Source organism: Panthera onca, chromosome X (genome assembly GCF_046562875.1).
Source record: "Panthera onca isolate mPanOnc1 chromosome X, mPanOnc1 haplotype 2, whole genome shotgun sequence".
NCBI classification, from domain to species: Eukaryota; Metazoa; Chordata; class Mammalia; order Carnivora; family Felidae; genus Panthera; species Panthera onca.
The window spans coordinates 6,128,041-6,152,081 of NC_138357.1; the positions used below are offsets into that span (position 1 = coordinate 6,128,041).

A 24,041-nucleotide genomic window follows, 5' to 3' on the forward strand; every position below is an offset into this window, starting at 1 on the left:
AAGGGCTCTCATATGGGAGAGATTTGGAACCTGCTTTGTGGACCAAGAGGTTAGGACTATGTCCTGTAGGGAGAAGTTACCGGGGAACCAATGTTAGCTCAAACTATACAAGATTTTCCATTCATGTGGCCTTTTCAACCATGGAGCCTACTGCTTTAGAAGGCAATGGGGGCGCATCTCTAAAGGCAAGGGGGCCTGTGCCCAGGGTACTAGAAAAGGGATTCCTAGAGAGGCAGGGGAGGGAGGTTAAGGACCAACCGCACCGCCTTCCGTGAACCTTTGATCATCTTCTTCATCTCGGTACGGCCGAGGATATTTATGGTGCAAAACTGAATCTGAAAGAGCAGGCTTTGCTGTTATTGTTGTTGTTTTATGTGACATGCAAACACGGCTGAGCAAACTGGCTAAGGAAGTCCATCACTGTCCCAGGGACGGTGGGGAAGGAGGGCTGTGGAGGGCCTTCTGGCTCGCGGTGAGACAGCTAACAGCCCAATTCGTCTGTTTGCTCAGCTCTTGGAAGGTCCAACAACGGTGGGCTTTTCTGGGCTTGATCGCTGATGCTCCTGCCAAGCCTCTCAAGTGGTCAAAATGCTGTTCCATGAAACTGAATGGATACTCTTCTCTTTGGAATGGTCTTAAGACAGTCTCCTGAGACTGCATCTCTGATTTCTATGCAAGTGCCGGTAGGGAAGAAGCATAAATTCAACTGTCATACAAAACATCACTTCCCAACAATAGGCCAACACATCATGCAATCCACCAGGGAAAAAAAAAAGTAAGAAAAAGGCTAATTGTTTTAAAAGTTTCTAACACTAAGTTATGATTTCATTGACATGTTATAAAATATCCTGATAGTATTTTTGTCTTCAAATAAATAACTGACTGCTTTATTTAAAGCTCTTTAGGGCCGGCAGTTGTTTCAGGGAATCTGGAAATTTTCTCCATCGGCCTCAGGACTATACATGCACAAGGTGCACCTTAGACTGCTGCCTTCATCCTGCCCACCCCTCCCCCCCCCCCCCAACCAGGGTTCTATTTTAAAAGGACCTAATTCCAGGGGCACCTGAGTGGCTCAGTTGGTTAAGCGACCGACTTCAGCTCAGGTCACGATCTCGAGGTTTTGAGTTTGAGACCCTCATCGGGCTCTGTGCTGACAGCTTGGAGCCTGGAGCCTGCTTCAGATTCTGTGTCTCCCTCTCTCTCTACCCCTCCTTGTGCTCTGTCTTTCTCTGTCTCATAAATAAATATTAAAAAACATTTTAAAGGGCCTAATTCTAATTTACAGTTGGGGAGCGTGGTGATCAGCGACCCCGTGGCCACACCATGTGTTCGTTCAGACAATCGATCCATCTTCTTGCCATGGCCGATGCGAGGAGTTGCATTTCGTTCACTCAGTGTAACGGGGATGTGTACGGCCATGTGCAGTTACACTTCACCACTCTACGCACACAGTCCACAGAGAAACCTCTAGCAACAGGTGGGCAGACCACCATGGTGACACATTGGGCGCAACTCAACCTTTCTAAGCCAGGAGCTTGTTTCCTTCAGCCATAAGCTAATTTTGACACTGTTAATCTTTTTCAAAAGTGATTTTTAAAGTTCGATGTCCAGTTTCTAATTCTTGTGTTTCAAATTATTTTGCCATCAACTACATCTAAATGACCATCATTTAAAATGTAATACAGGGGCGCTTGGGCGGCTCAGTCGGTAAAGCGTCCGACTTTGGCTCAGATCATGATCTCACAGCTTGTGAGTTCGAGCCCCGCCTCGGGCTCTGTGCTGACAGCTCTGAGCCTGGAGCCTGCTTCAGATTCTGTGTCTCCCTCTCTGTCTGCCCCTCCCCTGCTCACACCCTGTCTCTGTCTCTGTCTCTCTCTCTCTCTCTCTCTCTCTTTCACCCCCTTCTCAAAAATAAGTAAACCTTAAAAAAATTAAACTATAATATAATATTATAGCCATTTTTTTCCCAAGCAACTTCACCGGATAGCATGACACACGCTATCATCATAACATGAAAGAATTCTGTTTTTAAATTCTTTTTAATGTTTCTTTATTTTTGACAGAGAAAAACAGAGTGTGAGCAGAGGAGGGGCAGAGAGAGAGGGAGACACAGACCTGGAAGTAGGCTCAGGCTCCGAGCTGTCAGCACAGAGCCTGACGCAGGGCTCGAACTCACAAACTGCAAGATCATGACCTGAGCTGAAGTCGGATGCCCAACTGAGCGAGCCAGCTGGGAGCGCCTAATGAAAGAATTCTTTATGGCTAAGCTCTAATATGCTCCTTTACCTCCAGGTCAGCTAAACCAATTTGACAAAATTTATACACTTTCATTGGCTGCTCCCCCAACACCATCTTTAATGATCTACATTTAATTTCATTCATCCAAAAAACATTATTATGGTTTTGCTCTCTGCAACGTACGTAAGAGCCGGGTAGCTGGAGCAGGTCCAGGTACAGGGTTGCGGCTGGCTCTAGGTAACCAGAGTATTCATAATTGGAATGGGTATAAGATAACAATTATTAGTTATCATTCAAAAGTAGAGCTAAAATAAACCTGTCAGAGTTGAATTAAAAAAAAAAAAAAGAAAAGAAACAGTTTTGCTATCGACTTGCTACCACGTTCCAGAAATCACCCAAGACATTTGCTGATCTCACACTGCGGGACAGACAGAGATTGCAGATGTAGCAACACGGATTCTGCTGTAAGTAAAAGACAAGTCCAGGCACAGGGAGGCAAGAGGATACATTTGTTGCAATCCCCAGTCTAAGCCTTTTTAAAGACTTATGCCAGGCGTCAGTATTCCTTTCTGAAGGCTGCTATAGCTTTTCAAACATGATAGCTTTCTTGTAGTTTACATTTATCACATTAAGAAAAATGGTAATGAGGAGTTCATGACAACTGCTTTTAGAAGGAACAAAGGCTCAATTGCTGAGGAAAAAAAAGAAGTAATATCTATTTTCATGGAAAGAGCCCTCCAGTGAACAACTTGGCCGTAGCTTTGCTCTCTCATTATTTCTGAGCTCAGGAAAAATAAGGCATCAGGCCACTAATACAGTTGAAACTCCAGCCAATATGATTTGCATGGAATTGTCTTTCCTCTGAAACAGCTATTTCCATCTTAGACTCACAGAATCACAGCGCCAGGGGGGATGAAAGAGAACTGATTTGCCCCATTCACATGAAATTAACTAACAAATTGATCATAAGGTGTTGGTCTAGCTATGGTACACCAGGCCCTCCTACCCCATCAACACACTCTCCCCAATAAAAATAAAAATAAGCCAACAGAGGCATCAAACTCTGCAGTAGCCTGAATTTAACAACATCAAAACCACGCCTCAGTGAAATTGATTCAGAAATCCCCCTCAGAATATTCCAAGCCCCTAACAGGCTGCGTCTTCTTCACTGCCTGGACAGTCACTCCTCTCTCCAGATTAGTTTCTTTCTGCAATTACTTCAAATAATGGGAAGTAAATAGCTTCTTTATTCCATATTAAGAGTGGCAAAGAAGCAGCACAAGTGAGGGCCGTATCTTTTTCTAAAGGGATGTCTGGCTAATGGAGAAAGAGAACATTCTAAACTCAGTAAGAACACTCGAGGGGCCAGGCAGTGTGGACATAAAACCTTGCCCCAGAGGCATGCTATAAAGCTTCAGTCCTGGGTGAAAATCAGGAAGGCTGGTCCTTCTCTGCCTTGGTGAAAACAGCTACTTGCCACACAGCATAAGCTAGAAGTAGCTACTGACATGTGATACCTCTTTGGAAATCAGAACACAGAGATACTATATACTAAGTATTTGCTACACAGAAATCCAATCTGATTCTTGCATTTCATCACCTAGTCATGTTTTGGTGTTTTTTTTTGTTTGTTTGTTTGTTTTTTTTAAATAAAAAGGTGGCAATCACAGTTACAGTCTATTATCAAAGTGTCTTTTCATTAAGAGTTTCCTGTTGGCATCTTTGAGGCACACCATGAGAAAGGGACCCCATCCAACTCCCCCCAGCCCTGCCAAGCTTTGTTCAATGATCTTGTAAGAGTCCACTGCCCATGGATGTCTCTAAATCCTCTTTAACTCTATCCGTTTCAGCCTATACCATCTCTTGGGGTAACCAGATCAATACATTTCCTCCTTGCTATAAATTTTGGCAAGTACCATAGAGAAGATCCAAAGACAATAATGTCAAACCCTTTGCTGGAAAGGTTCTAGTGAGCAAATGTTACATTGAGCTTGTGGTAAATAAATGCACATGAAGGACGCTCCCTCACAAACCTGCCTGTCTCAGGCCTGGGCTTCAGATCGTGGTGTGTAATCAACTCCTGTCCGAACGCCAGTTGTCAACCAGTGATTTTCTACTGGGCTCCAGTCACATGCTTCTCCCCAGCACAACAGCACCCAAGCACCGCCCTCCTCCCGCCACAGCCATCCCGCCACTGACTCCTGCTCATCTAGTCTGTCCTTCATTTGCTTTCAAAAAGAAAAGAAATGTGCAAAATCATTAAAAACAATCCCAGACAGGGATTTGCAAGCTACCCACAGAGACTGTTATGCAGCTGACAGAAATCAACGTGGCAGGGTCTCTAGGCTAATTAAACACATGTAACAATTTGAAAAGCTGCAAAGTGCCTTATGAACCATGCAGTGGTCAAAAACAAAAAAGAAAAAAAATGTCCTGTATTAAAGATGTGAAAGGAGCTCATATATTTAATAATTAGGAAAACCATCGCAGGGGCAATTTAAACTCCTCAGCTGAACCAGACTAGAGTGTGTGAGGGGTTGAAACACAGACTTCAAAGTCACACTTTGAGAATACTTGGAATTGCTGAATGACAATTCAGCCAGGGGCGCCTGGGTGGCTCGGTCGGTTTAAGCGTCCGACTTCGGGTCAGGTCATGATCTTGCAGTTTGTGAGTTCAAGCCCCGCGTTGGGCTCTGTGCTGACAGCTCGGAGCCTGGAGCCTGTTTCCCTCTCTCTCTGACCCACCCACGCTTGCGCTCTGTCTCTCTCTGTCTCTCAAAAATGAATAAACGTTAAAAAAAATAAGAGTCACCATTAAATCCAATAGAAGTTTGCGAGGATTTAGTGGTGAGAATTCTCTGGATATTTCAATGTTTCATTTATGTCACCGTGTCTTGTCCGCTCAAGGGTCCAGGGAAATCATTCCCATTGTTCTCATTTCACAGATCAGATAAGCCGCATCTCACACAAGAGCAACCTCTGGCACAAAGTCACACAGCCAGCACATGGCGGGTGAAGGACCTCTGTCCAGGTGGTGGCTTTGCACTCTGGGCTTTGGCCACCACTGTGCTCCATCAGGATGGTCTCTCTCAACGGGAACATTGTCGAACATGCAGCAGGAACCAGACGTTGTCCCCTTTCTGCAGGCCAACCATATCTCAGTGGTTTTAGGAGCTACTTTATAAGTGTTTTGAAACCACTGCCCTCGCTCATGCTAGTTTCCCAATTCATTGTCATGTGCGCATCACACAGCCTGGATGGCATAGACAAGAAAGTAAGCCTTGTCACTAACACAGAATTCAACGAATGTCTTTTCACAGGACTTAGGCCACTTTAAGGTTAATCATCTGGATCTAGGGTCCCTGGAATTGTATTAGATCAAGGTGTAGGCAGCCACCTCCTGTACGAAGTAATGGATCTTCTGAAAAAGCTGAAGAGGGCAGGAAAGAGGGAGTGAAAGAGAGGGAAGGGTGAATACAAATCAGGTGCAGGGTTTTTATAGTATCATTTTTCTGGAAAGGGCCCTTCCAGGGTCTCATGTAACCCTCATGCACCTAATGGACTGAGGATGTGAACTTCTATTATAATTTAACTAATTTAAACTTCAGTAACCAGCCACATGTGGCTACTGTGTACCGGGCAGAGCAAAATCGTCAACACTTTGATTTTACAGGTGGAAAACCCAAAGCCCATAATGGTTCAGAGACTAGTCAAGGGGCTCTGTGGTCTTTGCTAAGTGACACGGACCACCATTGACTTTGGTATCAAAAGTGCTAGGTGTGTGAGGCTGTGCTAGCAGCTCTTGGGCTAAAGAACAGGAAAGAGGGGCGCCTGGGTGGAGCAGTCAGTTAAGCGTCCGACTTCAGCCAGGTCACGATCTCGCGGTCCGTGAGTTCGAGCCCCGCGTCAGGCTCTGGGCTGATGGCTCGGAGCCTGGAGCCTGTTTCCGATTCTGTGTCTCCCTCTCTCTCTGCCCCTCCCCCGTTCATGCTATGTCTCTCTCTGTCCCAAAAATAAATAAAAAACGTTGAAAAAAAAAAAATTAAAAAAAAAAAAAAAAAAAAAAAGAACAGGAAAGAGGCTGCAAGATTTGAGGGCGGACAAGCTCCTCGGGTTTTCTCCAGCCCTTAACAGGTTCCAAGAAGCTGCAAGGGACTGAAGAGAAAACTACCAGAGGCCCAGGTAGCCGGGATGCTTTTATCTGCCATAGCTTTAGATGGGCCTTTGACCTGTATTCTGTGATCTGGCAAATTCTAATAAACATGTTGCCAGGGGAGAGCTGGATGAGTTGGCTTGTGTTAGCATGATCATCCCAGGAATGGAAGATTTGGGGGAAGTGCGCCATTTTGACACAATCTTTGCCGTGAGGCTGAGTGTCTAATGGAAGCAACATACCGGTTTTCAGCCATAAAACAAAGTCTAGAAAACTCCCTCTGGAGGAAAAAAGGCACGTGTCATGGAGGCATCTTTCTTGTGACCACGATGATAATAAACACAGTGAATGGTATCAAATCAGCCCCTTTAACGTTATTTAAGAGATTCGGATCAGCTCTCTCAGATTATAGTAGCATATGGGGCCTCCACCTTTGCTTTTCATCGATGCCTTGCTTAAAGCGGTAATGCCAACCTTATGGGACTTTGAGGAGCAATATTAAAAATGGGTTAGAGCAAAGGTATTAAGTAATACTTGGCAATGGAAAAACCTAGCACAAAAAGTAATGCTAAATACATTATTTGAAGAAATAAGAAATGCAGTCACTACAATGCCTAATATTCATATAACTATTCTACTTACCAAACACTATTATCTGCTTATTAACTTCACGGAAAACATATTATTACTTTACCAAGGGTGGGCATGATACTGTGAGACCATTTTCTTTAACCGTTCCTCTACAAACTGAAGTCACACGACAAACACCTACCTCTATGCACTTTATTATCCACCCACACTCGTCACCTTCATGAACATGTGGGAGTGGAGGGGCTTCTGGGCTAGGCCAATGGGACACAGCCTCTGATCTAAGGAGCCTCACGTTATGCCACGAGAGGCACAAGTGACAAGTGCAGATGCAGAAAAGGTGGTGAGGGGACCCAGAGGAAGGAGGGAGAGATTCATTTCATTTGGACAGTTAGGGCTTCAGAGAAGAGCGATCCTAGGGGAAAGGACGTCTGTGGAGAATGGAGGAAAAGCGGCGACAGGCAAGGTAGGCACGAGCGATGACCTACCGGAAGGGCCATGACCGCCAAGATAAGGATATGGGAGTTTCTCCTCTAGGTGCTGGGGAAGCACTGCACCTCTGCTTGAATGCCTCTGGCAACAGAACCCGCACTTCCTTTCATCCTCAGACAAATCCACCAATTAGGACAGGGGAGAGAAGAAGGACCTAACATTTACCCAGTGTTCCAAGCACGGTTCTAGGGCCTTAGCACACCCCGGCCCATTCAATCCTCCCACTAATCCTGAAAATTACACAGTATCATCCCAGTTTTGTAAATGAGATCCAGAATGGCTAAGTTACCCAAGAATGCTCCGCAGGGGAGAAGAGCCAAGCTCTACTCCCTTAACCATGATGTCTCCCTAGAACGTTCTTCCTTTTACTGCTCAGATACTTATCCCTTTAGAACTGCCCCTCAGGGGTTGTGTTCCACCATTTGAGGCCTCCTCGCCTAAATCCACCCTTGAGCCTCGCTCCCACACTGGAAGTCCCTCAGGCATCTGTGGCCTGTTTCCTCTTCTAGGTCAATCTTCTTTCGGTTAGCCTGGCTCTTCGGCCATTCTGATTCTGAATGCACTCACTATTCTGCCTACCCTTTGCTAAATGCATTTCAGTTCAGCAGCGTACCTCTTAAGATTTGTTATGGAACACACATAAATTTTAGAGATTGACAGAAGTTAGAAAAGGAAAAAAAAAAACCCTCACCCATAATCCTGTCACTCTAACAAAATAAACTTATTATTTCAGCGTATTTTCCTTTAGTTTCTTTTTATTCATATCTTTACATAGCTATAAAAACTAAGTACATAAAATGTTACAGTCTAGTTATTTCGCTTAACAGTATTTTGTAAGGTTTTGATTTTTTCCCCCCATATCGCTGCATCATCCTCAAAGCCATCTTTTTTAATGACTGGTTATTTTTCTGAGTGTAGAAATCAGAATTTGCTTAACTATCCATCTACGGTTGGACACATAGCAGCATTCTTTGTTATTGCAAATGATGTTGTAATGAATGGCTTTGTTCATGTAGTTTTTCTAGGGGTTTGGATTTCCCCCGTAGCGTGCTTTCCCAAAATGGAATGACAGATTATCAACGTCCCTCTAAAAATGGGGTGGCCAAGCTAAATAAATGTATTGGAACACCGTGTTCGTGACTGAAAAGATGCCCCAAGGTAAATTCAACTATATAGATACAACGCACCCTAACTAGCACTCAAGCAGGATTCTCTGTAAATTCATGTGGAAAGAAAAGGAAAGTAGAATAGCGAAATCATTTTAGAAAAAGAACAAAGTTGGAAGATTCGCATTATCCTAATTTTAAGACTTGCTATAAAGCTACCGTAATCAAGACATTATGGTTTGGGGTAAAGGCCAGGGACATGGACCAATGGAAAAGACTAAAGAATACAGAAATAGAACCACATAAATAAGGTCAATCTACTTTTTACAAAAATGCGAAGTCAATCCAATAGAGAAAGATAGTCTTCAACAAATGGTGCTGGAGCACAATGAGCCATAAGCTTCAACCTACACCTCACAACACATACCAAAATTAATTCAAAGCAGATCAAAGACCTAAATATAAAGCATAAAACTCTAAAATTCTTAGAACAAAACACGGGAGAAAATGTTGATGATCCTGGGTTAGTCAACAAGTTCTTAGACTCAACACCAAAATCATAATCCCTAAGAGAAAAAAACTGATATATTTGACGTCAGCAAATTAAGAACTTTTGCTCTTAGAAGGACACCATCAAGGAAATGAAAAGACCACCCACAGTCTGGAAGAAAATATTTGTAAAGCACGTATCTGACCAAAAACTTATATCCAATGCATATACAGAACCTTGAAAATTCAACAATAAGGTCACAATCTGATTTTTAAAATGGGCAACATATTTGAGTGGACAATTCATCAAAGAAGACAGAGAAAAATGAAAATAAGCACATGAAAAGATGCTCAACATCATCAGTCATTTGGGAAATGCAGTTTAAAACCACAATGATATACCACTACATACTTATTGTTTTCATTTTTTAATGTTTTTTTATAATTTACTTTTGAGAGAGAGAGAGAGAGAGAGAGAGAGACAGAGAGACAGAGCACGAGTGGAGAAGGGGCAGAGAGGGAGACACAGAATCCAAAGCAGGTTCCAGGATCTGAACTGTCAGCACAGAGCCAGACGTGGGGCTTGACCTCATGGACTGCAAGATCATGACCCGAGCTGAAGTCAGACGCTTAACCGACTGAGCTATCCAGGCACCCATGCCATTACATACTTATTAAAAAGGCTTAAATAAAAAAATTGCTGGTGTGAATGCAAAATAGTACACCACTCTGGAAAACAATTCAGCCCTTTTTAAAGTTAAACATACACTTGACCCACAGCAACCCAACTCCTAGGTACTTATCCAAGACAAATAAAGACATACGATCACACAAAAATCTGTACATGATTATTAACAGCAACATTATTTATAATCATCAAAGAGCTAGAAACAACCCAAATGTTCTTTAATGGATGAATGGATAAACAAATTGTGAAGGATCCATGTAACGGAATATTACTCAGGAATAGAAAGGAATGAATGATTTCTAAACACAACAACCTGAATGAATTTCAAAGGCATATGCTGAGTGAGAGAATCACTATGGCAAGATTACATACTATATGATTCTGTTTATATATGGTGTTCTGGGAAAGGCAACACGATGTAGGGACAGACAACAGATCAGTGGTTGCTAGGGGGTGAGGGTAGGGAGGAGAGCCACTGCAGAAGGGGAATATAAAGGAATTCTTTGGAAAATTGGAATTGTTTTGTATTCCATTAAAGGTGGTGGTTACAGGAATCTATACATTCGTTAAAATTCATAGGAATGCAACAAAAAACAAGGTAAATTTTACTGAATGTAATTTTTCAAAAAAATGTGCTAGCCAGAAATCCATACCACATGCCAAGTGTGGTCTAAGTAGAACTGAGCAGAGCAGATCTATCCCTTTCTTAGTTCTAGGAGTTCTAGATCAGGGTTTGGCAAATTAGCTCTCACAGGCTAATTCTGCTCCACTGCCTGTTTTTGTAAATAAAGTTTTATTAGAACACAGTCACAAGCATTATTTTTACACACTGTCTATGGACATGCTAGAACAACAGAGTTGAGCCATTGAGACAGAGACCAAAAGGCCTAAAAAGCCAAATATACTTACAATCTCACCCTTCACAGGAAAAGTTTGCCGAACCCTGCTCTAGATACTTGCACAAGACCATTTTTGAGCAGTAATACATGTTACTGCTAAGCTTTTTCTTATCTAAACATTGGTGGACTCGAGTGCATTACCATATTGATATGCCACCATGAAACTTCGTTTTTTTGGATCTGGTCCATCCGGTAGGCTTGATTTCTTGATTCTGACACATGGTATTATTAGCAATCTCGCCTAGCCTCATCACTCTCTGCTGGGTTAGGAGCTGAGGCCTGTAGTGATAACTTAAAACCTCTTTCTTCAGCCCTGTATCCTCATGGTGAAAGACAGAATGCATAATGGTTAACAGCATGGACTCTGAAGCCAGGCTGCCCGGGTTGAGATCTTGCTTCTGCCACTGGCTAACTGTTGAACTTGGAAAGTCACTCAAGCTCAAAGTTCTTCCATTTCATTATCTGTATCGGTGGGGATGCTAACAGCACTTGCTTCCTGGCATCAGCAGGGTGATTACATGACTTACTATATGTAAAATCCTTAGAAAAGGGCTAGGTACAAACAACTGCTGTGTGAGCATTTGACATTGTTATTAGTGTCTACATTCAATCCAGGTCAACCTGAGTTCCAATCCTGTTTCATCCTCTTGGTGGCTGTACGATTATGTGCTTTGGGACAATTTATTTCACCTCTGGGGCCTCCAGACTGCCCTTGACCCATCGGTCAGTGGTCTCTGGGTAACGAGCTAAGTAAGCACTGCTGGAGAAATTTACACAATCTACAGATTGGAACCTTGACACTATCTCATAATCTTACTAATAGCATCCCTTGGGTAGCCCCCTCTCTCCCTTTCCGTGACCATTTCAAACCTTCTCCAATCTCCTCAAACCTCTCAATGTTCCCTTGACTACCTCCAACCAGCATGGGCTGGCTCATCAGGAGACCTGGGCTGGAAATAAAAAATTATCAAATTCTCCCACATTTACTTCAAGCATTTTCTGGTTTTGTTTTTAACCTTTAATGCATCCGGAAACCACATTGTTGTGTGGTGTGGGGTCAGAAGCCAAGATTAACTTGAGGAGAATAGAAATGTTTGTGATATCGTCTTCGAACCCAAGAAGAATATGCCTTTCCATTTCTTTAAATGTTCTTTGGTGTCTCTCATAGTGACTTAGTGTATTCATATAGCTTCTGGCACATTTCTTGTTAAATGAATTCACAAGATATAAATGGAGTCTGTTGGCCCATTATATCTTACAGTTGGTTGCTTACATGTAAAGACTGTTTCTATATATTTATTTTGCACACTGAAATATTGCTGAATTGTTACATTGTCTGTAATAGTGCTTTTGGTTAATTCTTTTGGGGATTTCAGGAAAACAATATATATATAACCTAAAAATAATAGTCATGCTACACATTCTCTCCTATTTTAATGCCTCTTATTTCTTTAGCTTGTTTAATTGCCTTGGCTAACCTCCAGGACAATATTAAATAATAATGGTGATAAAGAACATTTAGTCTTTTTTCTCAACTACAATGAGAATGCTTTTAGAGCTTCTATGTGAAACGTTACACTAGCTTTTGGGTTGAGATGGTTATATTTTTATCACATTAAGGATGTTTCCACCTATTTCTATTTTATCTAGTGTAAGTGTTTTGTCAAGTATTGTTTAGCATTGCATTCATGGATTTCTTAATATTGAACCAGCTTTACTTTCCTGGAAAAAAAGCTACCTGGTCATGGTGCACATCCTTTAAAGTTCCATCTGATTCCATTCATATTTCATTGAGGAAATCTGCATCAATATTCACAAGTGATGTTATTCTGTAATTTTCTTTTCTGTATGCTGTTTTTGCCAGATTTTGGCATCAATATTATGTGCTAGCTTGGCTTTTCTAAAAAAAAATACTTTGCAGGGGCACCTGGGTGGCTCAGTCGGTTAAGCGTCCGACTTCAGCTCAGGTCATGATCTCACACTCCTTGAGTTCGAGCCCCGCATCGGGCTCTGTGCCGACAGCTCGGAGCCCGGAGCCCGCTTCGGATTCTGTGTCTCCCTCTCTCTCTTCCCCTCCCCTGCTCATGCTCTGTCTCTCTGTCTCAAAAATAAATAAAAACATTAAAAAAATTTGAAAAAATACTTGGCAATATTTTCTTTCTATGTTCTGAAACCATTGAGTTATATTGTTCCTTCGTGGTTTGGATTAATTTTCCTGTGAAACCTTGTCTGGGACTGATGATTTTATTAATGAGTGAGACTCATCTTCATTTCATTGATGGTGATAATACTATTTAGATTCTCTCTCTTCTGGAGGCAGTTTCAGTCAATTATATTTCAGTAGAAAAATTGTCCATCTCATCTAGATGCTTATATTTACTTTCACAGAGGTTAGTAAATTGCCACTAACAATTATTTTAATTTTCTCTGTATCTGAAAAGTTATCACTCTTTATTTTTCCTTCCTTTACATATTTGTGGGGTTTTTTTCCTTTTTCTTGGTGAAGTTAACTAACTAATCATCTATCGCTGTTACTCCTTTATTTCAGAAAAAAACCCCAGAACTTAAATGTGCTAATTGTAATAATTTTCTGTCTATAATTCATTCCTTTGCAGCTCTTGATTTATCTACTTTTAAAACAGCATCTTTAAGCTCTTGTGTCACTGCTTGGACTTTTTTTTTTTTTTTTTTTTTTTTAGATAAAATATCTTCATTTTTTAACAATTCACGCCACTGTGTTGGTCATAGTTTTAATTTGTTCCCTAGCAACATTATTTTGTTCATTTTTCTCTTCTTTTTTTTTTTTTTTTTTTTTTGGTATTTTTGCATATGGTGGTTCCTTTTTTTTATTATTACTAATTTTTTTTGGTGAGAAGAGTTCTTGGACCAGTTGTTTGCAGGATGTTTTGGGGGCAATGAGGCCTATGGCTCAATCCCAGACTAGCAGGGATTCTCCTCTCAGTCCCAGTGTGTGTGATCAGGTGCTTTGGCCTTTACTTCTGTCTTATCGAGAGACATCAGGCCTACAGCCCGCTCACAAAGCAGCATCTCACTCCTCTGACTTGCTTCAGCAACAAAGTGCTTCCCACCAACGTGTATTGGTTATGTAACTTCTCATTCAAGCCTGCCTTTCCCACTTTTCAAGATAGGTATGTTCCAGACTTGGTCCACGGGAGCTTCCGTTACAAACCTTCACACCCATCCCCATCATTCCCACATTGGTTTTGCTTTTGATGGTGTGCTATTTATCCTAAAAGGTGGTGCTTCATCAGCTATGCTCCAGGTTCATGACCATGGGAACCATCCTTTGGATTCTTCCCTGTTTTACCTTCACAAAATAAGTTGTGACTTAGGCTTATGTAGGTCTTGTTATTGAGTGTACATTTCTTTTTCTCATTGTCCACAGTGCCGTTGGTGCTTAACAGGAGGAGGTGCAAGCCTTGCTCTACTCTTTCGCTCCCAAACTGGAAGGTGTCCCCCAAATTGATTCGAAGAGGCTCCAAAACTACATTCTCAACGTATTTTCCAGAGACACTGGTTGTACCTCTACACAGATGCAAATGCAATGGCTAACCTCCCGGCCTGCCTTTTTTTTTTTTTTTTTTTTTTGCCAGCCTGATCTGACTAGCGCAGCCGGGACAATAAGGCTGGTTCTCAAACAACAGTTGGAAGCTATTACTTCTTTCAGATAAGCCTAGACTGCTTTTTGGCAAAGCAATACACTGTTTCATTACCTTCTGTGTACGTCCAAGATACAGAAAGCAGGTGTAAATTCTACACGTGGCTTAAATTCTCACCTGCTTTCATTCAATTCACTAGAAAATAATAAATCACCATATTCACAAAAAGAAACAGGTTGTCAGAAAACAGACTGATTTTTATAGCAAACCTAACATATACAGGGACTCCTATATTGATTCGGTTATTTGAAAGGGGCTCCTCACTCCCCGGACAGCTAAATGCTGAGTTGCTAAGTTACTGGCATTTGACATCATCTCCTCCCTGACATGTCCCACGTTTGACAGGTTCCCATGATTCCCTGGGCCAGTCACCTCGTTACTCACGTTACACTCATTTTCCCAATGACGTCTGTATAATCATTTAAAATTCACATCATACACTAGCTGCAACCCCCCAGATTCCACATGAAAATATTTAAACTGCTTGACAGGCTCTAAGTGCAGCATGTGGAAGCCCACTGGATGGCTTACCTACACTGTTCACGTAATAGTTGTTATAATTAAATTTAGCATCTTTCTTCTGGGTTGGTTTGTGTTTGAGAATTTGCTCCCACACAGAGCTCACCTCACATATGCATGCTACGCATTAAGTCCATTAGTGCTTTGAATTAGCTTCAGAAAAGGTAATACTCCACATAATTTACCCAGTCAAGGGCATTTTCACCTGCTGACAAATTTACATATTTCCCAATGTCATTAGGTAAGAGCTAGTCATCAGAATAGCAGAGGGTGTGATCATTAGTTAGTTCATTTATTTGACTCCGTTGAGGTTAACATTAATTATAGTCTAAATCACATTTAGCAATTGTTGTCTTTCTTGGGTGGAACACTACATTACTATTGCAAGAAACTATAATTTTAAAAGTCCACACCAGAATAGGATGGATGCCTTTTGAAACATTCTGGAAGGATTAGTATTTAAGGCAGCTATACAGAAAGTAGTTTGCATGATGCCAATTTGAACATTATTTATACATTAATTTGACAGGATATAAAATCAATTGCCTAATTATTGGTTAAATTTATCAAAGAAATTCTACTGAAAGGTGCTTGATTATGGTGCATAGTTATGATAATACAATCAAATTTCCTTTCAGACATAATTGACCAATTTTGCTCCCTGGTCCATTTCTTTCTCATTCTTAAGATGGGCTTCTTCATTTGTTTCCCCTTTCAAAGCAAAAACTAGCAAGTGCTGTACACGATCATCCTGTAATTATTTGGTCAGATCTTTCCATGCTGAAACTGTACACTTAAACACAGGCCTAATACGTGGAATTGCCATAATTTAGAATGCTGTAAACACAGATCATGCCGTAATCCAAAGAGGTACCCGTGTCGGTGTTTACCAACCTGATCCATATGGCAGGGAGAAATCTGTAAGATGATACAGTTTATCAAATCAAGTTCCCTAAATCTTAGCTAGCAAATTCAGCATTCGTCATAAACAGTGAATTACCCTTACAGATGTTAGACTATGAAATTATCCACTACTGAAGGTACTTTGCTAGGAAACACAATCTGTTCAGCGTCAAATCTAAGAGAAGCGCTCTATCTGCGTTTTTGACTCGAGAAAGGACTTAATTGATAGTTTGTTGATATTTTTAAGTAAATTCTCGCAAGGAACAAATAAATCACGCTACTGCAAAACAAATAATCATTGAACATCCATCCTTGGCTAGCATTTAGTGCATGCTGCTCTCCTCGGCTTAACTCTTCCAGAAATGATTACTCTAGGACCCATCAAACCCCGCAGAGCCCAGAAAAGAAGCCGCTACCGCTGCCCGTATTATTACATATGAGCAGCTTAGGAGTCCCTCATATGATAGATGAATTGTAACTGCAAAACACCACCATCAGGGCCAGAGTTATTGTTCTTTTTCATTTCTGTTTGGACTCGAGGGTAGCTTGATTCTAAAGAGAAAATGGCATGCTGACGGAAGCAGGGACGCGGTCTGGGCTGTGCGGCACAGGTTGTTGCCTTTACGTTTCTGATTTATAAAATTTATAATACACAATGATATACTTGTCAAGGAGCAAAGACAAGTGAATTTATACGGCTTGTTTTGCGGGAGGAGGGTGGTTGGAGGAAAGGTGCTGTCGGCTGGTGAATTCTGGTCTGTTTGAAAAACTACATAAAATTATTTTGGCATAATTGAATTTGCACAACTTACGGAACGAGCAGAAGCTGAAATGAATCGGTGGCCGATGCCATCACCACGTTAATCACAAAGGAGCAGGGGGCTCGTGAAATCAGAATGGATTCAGGTACGTCAATAGGAACAGAATGAACGGATAGGTTCTACTCATTCCTGTTCTGCAAAATGTGACTAATAATGTAATCTTTCAGGACTGTTGTGAAAACTACATGACTTAATGTGCTCAAGTACTCTGCCTAGAAGTGGCACATTGATATGATTTTGTATTAGTGGCAGGGGTTTTTATTGTTATTATTTTATTATTTGAAGTGCGATTTGAACATCTCAACAATGGTAGAAAGAGAGAATGAATTCCTGAGACCTGCTCCAGCTACACTGGTTTGTTGATATTCTTAAAGTTGCTAGAACTAACTCAGCCAGCATCTGGGGCAGTTTTTTTGTTTTTTTGTTTTTTTAATCCAGAGATTCTCCCCGTAGGTCTGTGATGGGGCAGTTGACAGTTTGGTGAAGTGCAAAACAAAGACCAGGTTCTATTTCTGCTTTCTGCCGTACACTGGCTTCACCCTTGCTACAGATCATTTGTAACCTCTCCGGGCCTCAATTTCCCAAAATAATAAGGGACTGCACCACGTTTCCTATAATCAAAATAAGATAATGGGGTTCAAGTGCTTTCAAAGGCAGTCATGTGCTATGGAAACCTAAAGTCATCCCATCCGGTCGAGTCAGCCCTGGAAGACCCGAGGAGGTGGCCTACAGGACAGCATAGAGCCAGGCACACAAAGAAAGAGAAGTGGAAGTCATCGGTATAAAGGAGAGCCGAGGCCATTATCAGAGAAATGGTTAGAGGAACTTGCAAAGGAAGCCAACTGGTTCGAATTTGAAACGGCGTTTTGGAAAAGGAGGCTCTAAGAAAATGCATTAGGGAAAGGTATTTCCACTGCCTGGGGATGGAGGGCCTGAGAGAGGCCAGCTGTGTTCTAGGTGGTTAATAAAAGAAGTCTGTCGGGCTACAGAGGGCAAAAAGAGGGCATCAGTGAGGTGGGGCAGTTGGGAGAGCAAACCGTGTGCACACTTTAAAGATTCTCTCACTGCAGGTGGGTGGTGGGGTGGGAGGGTGAGTAATTCCCTGCCCCCCCCCCCACCCCCGGTTACTACATGAAGAGATTGAAAAGCCACACAGCTAGAGAGTGATGGAACAGCTCTTCCTACTCCTGTGTCCCCTTCATCCACACGGCTGGACCTCAGTGAGGGAGAACATGACCTTGCGCTTGGCTCAGCTTGTCTGAAAAGCGCTCAGGGTGTCGGGGAGAGGAGGAGAGAAAGAGAAAGAGAAAGAGAAAGAGAAAGAGAAAGAGGAAGAGGAAGAGGAAGAGGAAGAGGAAGAGAAAGAGAAAGAAAGAGAAAGAGAAAGAGAAAGAGAAAGAGAAAGAGAAAGAGAAGGAGAAAGAGAAAGAGAAAGAGAAAGAGAAAGAGAAAGAGAAAGAGAAAGAGAAAGAAAGAGAAGAGAAAAAGGTGCCCCCCGAGAAGGAGGCGGATGGACAGCAAGGGGACACAGAGTGTCTCAAACAGGAACACGAACCTACGACAACAAAAATGGCCAGCCAGCACTCTGTTGTGCCACATAGCGTGGTCTGTACAAATTGAAGAATTAGTCATGAAATTTGGGACACGAACTTCAAAACGCTTATTTTTATTCTAAGCATGGGTGATGAAACATGCCATTCGTCAATAAAGGAAAGCCCTCTCATTAATGGTGCCGTTGAAAAAAAAAACAGAATTCTATACAATCTATAGCCCTTCAGAAAAAAAAAAGACGTTTCCCTAGATTCTCTCTCAAGAACAGAAGGACTTTTGTTACTTTCTCAAAGGGTGCTATCTTTTATGAGCTTATTAAGGCAACCTGCTTCTTTTCTTTCCATGTTTAAGCGACATTCCGTTGTTTTCTCTAAGCGGCTCCTCCAGCCTCTGCCAGGTGTTCGTTCACCCCACTCCCCTCGCTCAGGCACCGTGTGGGCCACGCAGGCACCGGGGCCGGGCTGCTCTTAAGGAGAGATTCCACCTGCGGCAAACTAGGCAGCGATGTTGAAATGAGTCCGACATTCCTTCGGGAGTTCAGAAAAGACCCCTGACCTCAGCTGGCAGAGCACGACTGCCGTAGAGACTCAAGGAAGAGAGGTTGCTTGCTGTGTTACCTTTCTTCTAAGGAGGGCAAAGATTTGCCGTATCTGACCCGTGTCCGCCCAATGAAAGGAGCAAGCGTAGATTTCTCAAGAGCAGTCTCATCTCTGATGGGAGTAATAGGACTCGCGTCTTTAATAAGCCAGTGACAATGCTCTTGGGCTGAAAAGAGTACGCAAATATCCACAACAGGTGAAATCAGGTGGTCGGTGAACGTGATGATCAACAGCTTTCTCCTCTTTATTACTCCTTCGGCTGTACCGTCACAGCGTTGGCTTGGACCACCGGGCTGACGAGAAGGCACTTACCACGGGGAGTCTCAGGGAGAGGTGGGGGTGACATCCTCACTTTGGAAAATGAGGAAAGGACGTGCGGAATTTTCAACGGCACACGGATTGTTGTCTTTCCTCAGCGGAAAGCCTGCGTGGTTTTCTCATGGCCACATGGATCATCATTTATCATAATAACGAGCACTTATATACCACTTGGCAGCTTATAAAGGAATCAGGGCAGGTATTATTATCCTCTTTCACAGACGAGGAATGGAGACTGAGAAAGATGAAGTTCTCTGTCCAAATCACAGAGTGACAAACAGTAGAGCCGGCCCTGGAACTCACGGTCACGACTGCAGTTCTTAGGATGCTAACAGCCAGAGACAGGAGACGCGGTTTGCGGGCTGGGCTCTGGGGTTTCCTCTGGTTTAATCATCTACTTTGGGAGGGGTCACTGCCACCTTTTGCAACTTTGTGCTGCCTCCATGCCATCCTTATGCCCACATCCCCCCATTAGTAACATTTCCTACAACCTGCCTTCACTCCCCACTCTGGCATCTTGCCCCCTCATCGTAGGTCACAAGCCCCATAACCATGTTCCACCCACAAAGGAGCCGGAAGCGGCAGTGAAGTTGAGACTGGAGGTCCCAGAGAGCAGAACGCCCAGAGTGAGAGAAGGCTGCCTGAACAGGGAGAGTTTCCTGAAGAAGGTGGGGAGTCTCAAAAGAAAGAGCCAGAAAGGCACGAGAATGAAACAGAAGCTTGGTGAGACAACAAGACTAGCTTGGCTGGAGCTGGGGGACAGGTGACAGGGGAGAACTGAGCCAGGAGATGGGAGCAGAGGGGTCTTCAAAGTGGAAAATGAGACTTCTCCATCAGGATATCCACCCCCCCACCCCGAAACAGTGAAGTAATTAGTTAAGCAGATACATTGCTTCATTATTAAAAGGCACAGAAATAAAGGTTTAAACTCACCCGTAAGATTTCTTCAACACAGCTTGGATCGCTGGGAAGGCTTACCTAAAATAAAATAAAAAACAAACAAACAAACCTTAAGCACGATCTAGCTCTTCTCAGAGAAGCTCATTGTACAATATTTTACAGCGCAGGAAAAACAGTAAAGAAAGCAAATACAGCTATCGATGTGGGTTTTTCCCCTAGTTAGTACAAAGCAGAAAGTATCTGCTAGTGGCCAATTTTGTTTTACTTTCACGAAGCAGTCAGACCACAGTGGAAGGTGCAGAAAGACTGTAGAAAGGGTGACTCGTTCTGTCACTGATTTTCTGTGGGACGCTGGCCTCTCCTCCCCCGGTGCATCCAGGCTTTACTTTGCTCATCTATCCAAAGAAGGGGCTCGGCTTCCCCATCTTTAAGGCCTATCTGACCCACTGACAGAGTTTAATATATTATTCATAATTACACATTTTTAAAGATGAGGCTTATAGGAAACACCTGTATGATTAAGTTCTCTTTTAATTTCGGGGTCCAACCGGACGCCTACAATTCTTCTCCAAAACACTAAGGTTCAAACTCCCGTGTAGACCGCACGCTTGCCTTGGCACTCGGAGAGAAAGAATCTCACAAACATACAAAGCGAATCCAGTGAGCCGTCTTTCCAAGCGTGACATCTTCCCGATCTCCATAATCAGTGAAAGCAAGAAGCCCGACACCAAAGTGAGACACCAGCTGTAAAGCAGTGCCTGACGGGGGACTTGGGCACGGGACAACCCCCCCGGGGAAAGGCCTGCCAGGCATGACGTCACTCGTGTGAGTTACAGCACCACCCACCCCCCAACATCCCTCTCTCTTTCACACCTTCACCATTTGTCACCTTCCACTTCCCTCCAGTTCTGGTGAGGAGAACATCTGGTCGCTTTAATTCACTGCCTTGAAGGTGAAAGGTCAGCCCTGGAAAGGTGGCACTTCCACAGAGGCTATATGTCCCGACCTCTTGCAAGGGCAGTTAAGTGATAGCCCCCTAGTTAGTCCGAAAGACTGAAGTATGAGCACACCCGTATTTGGGGAAAATGGAAAATATATGGCTCCAGTGTCCCTTGACCTTATAAAAATACATGCTATGACCATCAGTAAAGGAGCATGAAATCCCTACCGGGGGAGGCAGGCTGAGAAAGAGTCACCAATAATGAGGGGGCCGTCCATCATCTGGGATGTTACACCTGTAACGCTGGAGGAATTATCGCCAGTGTCTCCGTTCGCCCTGACCAAAGTCCCAGTTTGGAGCGCAAATTATTCAGTTACCCTTCTCAGAACAATGCTATTCTAGTACCGGGTAGAGAGAACAGTAGAAGGAAAGACTGAAAAAGTGGGCCAGGCACACTTTCTAAAGGACCTTCGATATGGGTTTCCAACAGGGAACCACGGGTAGGTTGGCCCAGGACGGTTCATTCATTCATTCATTCATTCACGCAACACAAAGTTTTGAGGGCCAGGGACTGTGCCTCTAGGCTTATGAAAAGTAAGAGGAGAGACAGTTGCCTCCCTCATGGAGTTCGTAGACTCAGGAGGAAGGGGGATATGAGGAATCACAGAGTTAACGTACCACCGTGACTGCAGTAAGTGCCACAGACACCATCCCACAGACACTAGGTGTGCAAAATGAAAGTGTCCGTGTCCAAATAAGTGTGGGAAATGCTGCAATCCACCCCCCCACGAGCAAATCCACCATGCAAATTAAAGGCTCTGAGACACCTGTCTAACTGGTTTAATGCAACACTTTCCCAACTTTCTTGATCATTGAATTCTTGGGTTTTTAATTTTCGTGATTGTTGTTTCCCGATCAACGATTACCACCATCCCATAGAATGAGTGCTTGTAGAACACAGACTGGGTGATGCTGGTCTAACATACTACAGGATTCCAGAGCTCAAGTGATTAATCTTAACAGCAAATACGACCTCATTCCATTGCTCAGTGCTCCAGCAACTGTATCTTCCAAGGCAATCCTTGAACTTCTAACAAATAACCTCTGACAAAGGTCAACATGATTATAGCACAATTAGAGCTTCATTATCACTGTTGCATCATATTAGTGTGTGCCATCTGGGCTCAACATGTATGTCCCGCTCTCATAAAGAGGGCTTGGCTCTCTTCCCCCCACCCCCCAACCCCCCGCCAAAAAATCCCCATAAGATTAATTTCTAAACTACAGAGAAACAAATATCAGCAACATGCAGGCAGCACAGACACTTGCCTGTGGGTCTATAAAGAGCTGGGTGGGAGTTTTGGCCTCTACCACTTGGGTAGGGCCCCTCTGAGTTCCAGTTTTCCCAACTGTACAATAAAGTAGAATAAAATAAAATCACCAGAATAATAACACTGCTCCTTTCGAATCTCACAGGGTTTCTGTTGTTCTTCTTACTGCTTCATTACAAAGTCTAGTCTTCTCGTCTCTTCGAGGCAACACCTGACTCACTCTTGCCAACTGCACATATCATTCCCACACCTGGTATTATAAACATCCGTTTCCTTATGGGGGAAGTGGTGTCAACATAGAAAGAGTTGTCGACTCTGGGGCTTTGCAGCAAATCTAATAATGACTTCTTGGGGTGCCTGGCACTCAGGATTGGGAAGGACTCTACAGACAAGGGCAGTGAAAGAAGTATGCATCCACAGCGAGTGCGCCGATTGCTTTTCTGTTTCAGAAAGTAGTGGAATCCAGCACTGGCACGGAGTCCCTAGTCCCGCAGACTCGTCTAGCCCTGTCCCACAGCTGTTGTCACCGCCGGGCAACTACATCTGAGAGGCAAATGCTTTTCCCCCTGCCCGTGCTTTTGAATTCACCAGCGAGCATTTCCTCTGCGCCTAGAATAGTGCTAGGCATGGGGGGGTTGGTGATACAAAGAGCTATGAGACTTGGCCTCTTTCTCTCGGAGTTAAACGTCTAGATGGGACGGCAAAACAAACAATTAGAAACCCACTGGGACATACATTGTAAGGTAGTCGTGACACGGGTAATGGGATCGCATTCACCGCCGACCGCCTATTCATCAGCTCTCGCATTTCTTTCTTTAGACAACAAATCCTGACTGAGCTCACACTGTGCTCAGGATGGTGCCAAGGGGGAGGGTTTGAAGACACCGAAGACAACATAATTTCTGGCTTCCAGACTCCACGCAAATTGGGGAGACAAACATTTACACGGGGAACAGACAACATGGAACGGGAGGTTGGGCTTAGGTGTCGGGGAGAGGGGTACCTACCGGGTTCGCGGACAGAGCCATGTCCGACAGGAGCTCCCAGCCGCCGAGGTCCCCGCCGTAGTCCTCACTCCACATGGGAGTGGGAGGCCAGGGATCACCTGAGGCCACTTCAGTCTCTGAGCCCCCTGCAGAGCTGCGCGCCGGGGTCACTCTGCACACTGAAGACAGCTGCACTGAGGCTGGGGCTCGGCCCCGAAATTTTGCCCAGTGCCACTCTCCCCCACTTCTCTTTCTCTCTCTCTCTCTCGCACACACACACACACACACACACACACACACCCCACTCTCAGTACTTCTGGAGGAGTCACTCAGACAGGTGGCAAAGGAGACTAACACTAGTGGTGACAGCGGGATTAGAACTGCTCAATTCCCGAGCCACCTTCTCCTTGCTTTCAATCCACTCTTGAGTATTCAGATAGTCCACAAAGTGCAAGTTAGCCACTCAGAGCCGCAGCGTCCTTCACGTCCCCCTCTCCGCCCCCTCCTCCCAGAGCAGACAGCAGGCTGAGCGCCGCATCGGGGGGCCTGTGCTCTCCCGCCTGGCCCCCGACGACCCTCTCATGTGGGGCACCGATGCTGTCCTCTGAGGGCCAGGCAAGGCAGGCTCACGGCGGGCAGGTGGCGAGTTGACTGAGAGCCCTCGCAAGTGCCTGCCCTCTCTGCACGTGATGGTACCGCCTGCCACCCCATGCGGCCACAGAGAGACCATGCACGCATCATCTGCCTGGTGATAAACACATAATCTTAGGAGATAATCAGGGTGCCTTTAAATCATCAAATATTCAATTAACTGCAGCAACAATAAATGAATTAATTGCA

The 24,041-nt window shown here is 43.7% G+C and overlaps 1 protein-coding gene across 8 annotated transcripts in view; it reads right to left on the reverse strand.

Annotated features, from left to right (window-relative positions):
- Nucleotides 1–24,041, reverse strand: part of AFF2 (ALF transcription elongation factor 2) — a 458,181-nt gene that overhangs the window by 155,028 nt on the left and 279,112 nt on the right. For all 8 annotated transcript variants that reach the window (XM_081792749.1, XM_081792747.1, XM_081792745.1 and 5 more), the window contains exon 4: nucleotides 19,978–20,022. In XM_081792749.1, the coding sequence (XP_081648875.1) occupies nucleotides 19,978–20,022 (45 nt within the window). The remainder of the gene's footprint in view (nucleotides 1–19,977; nucleotides 20,023–24,041) is intronic.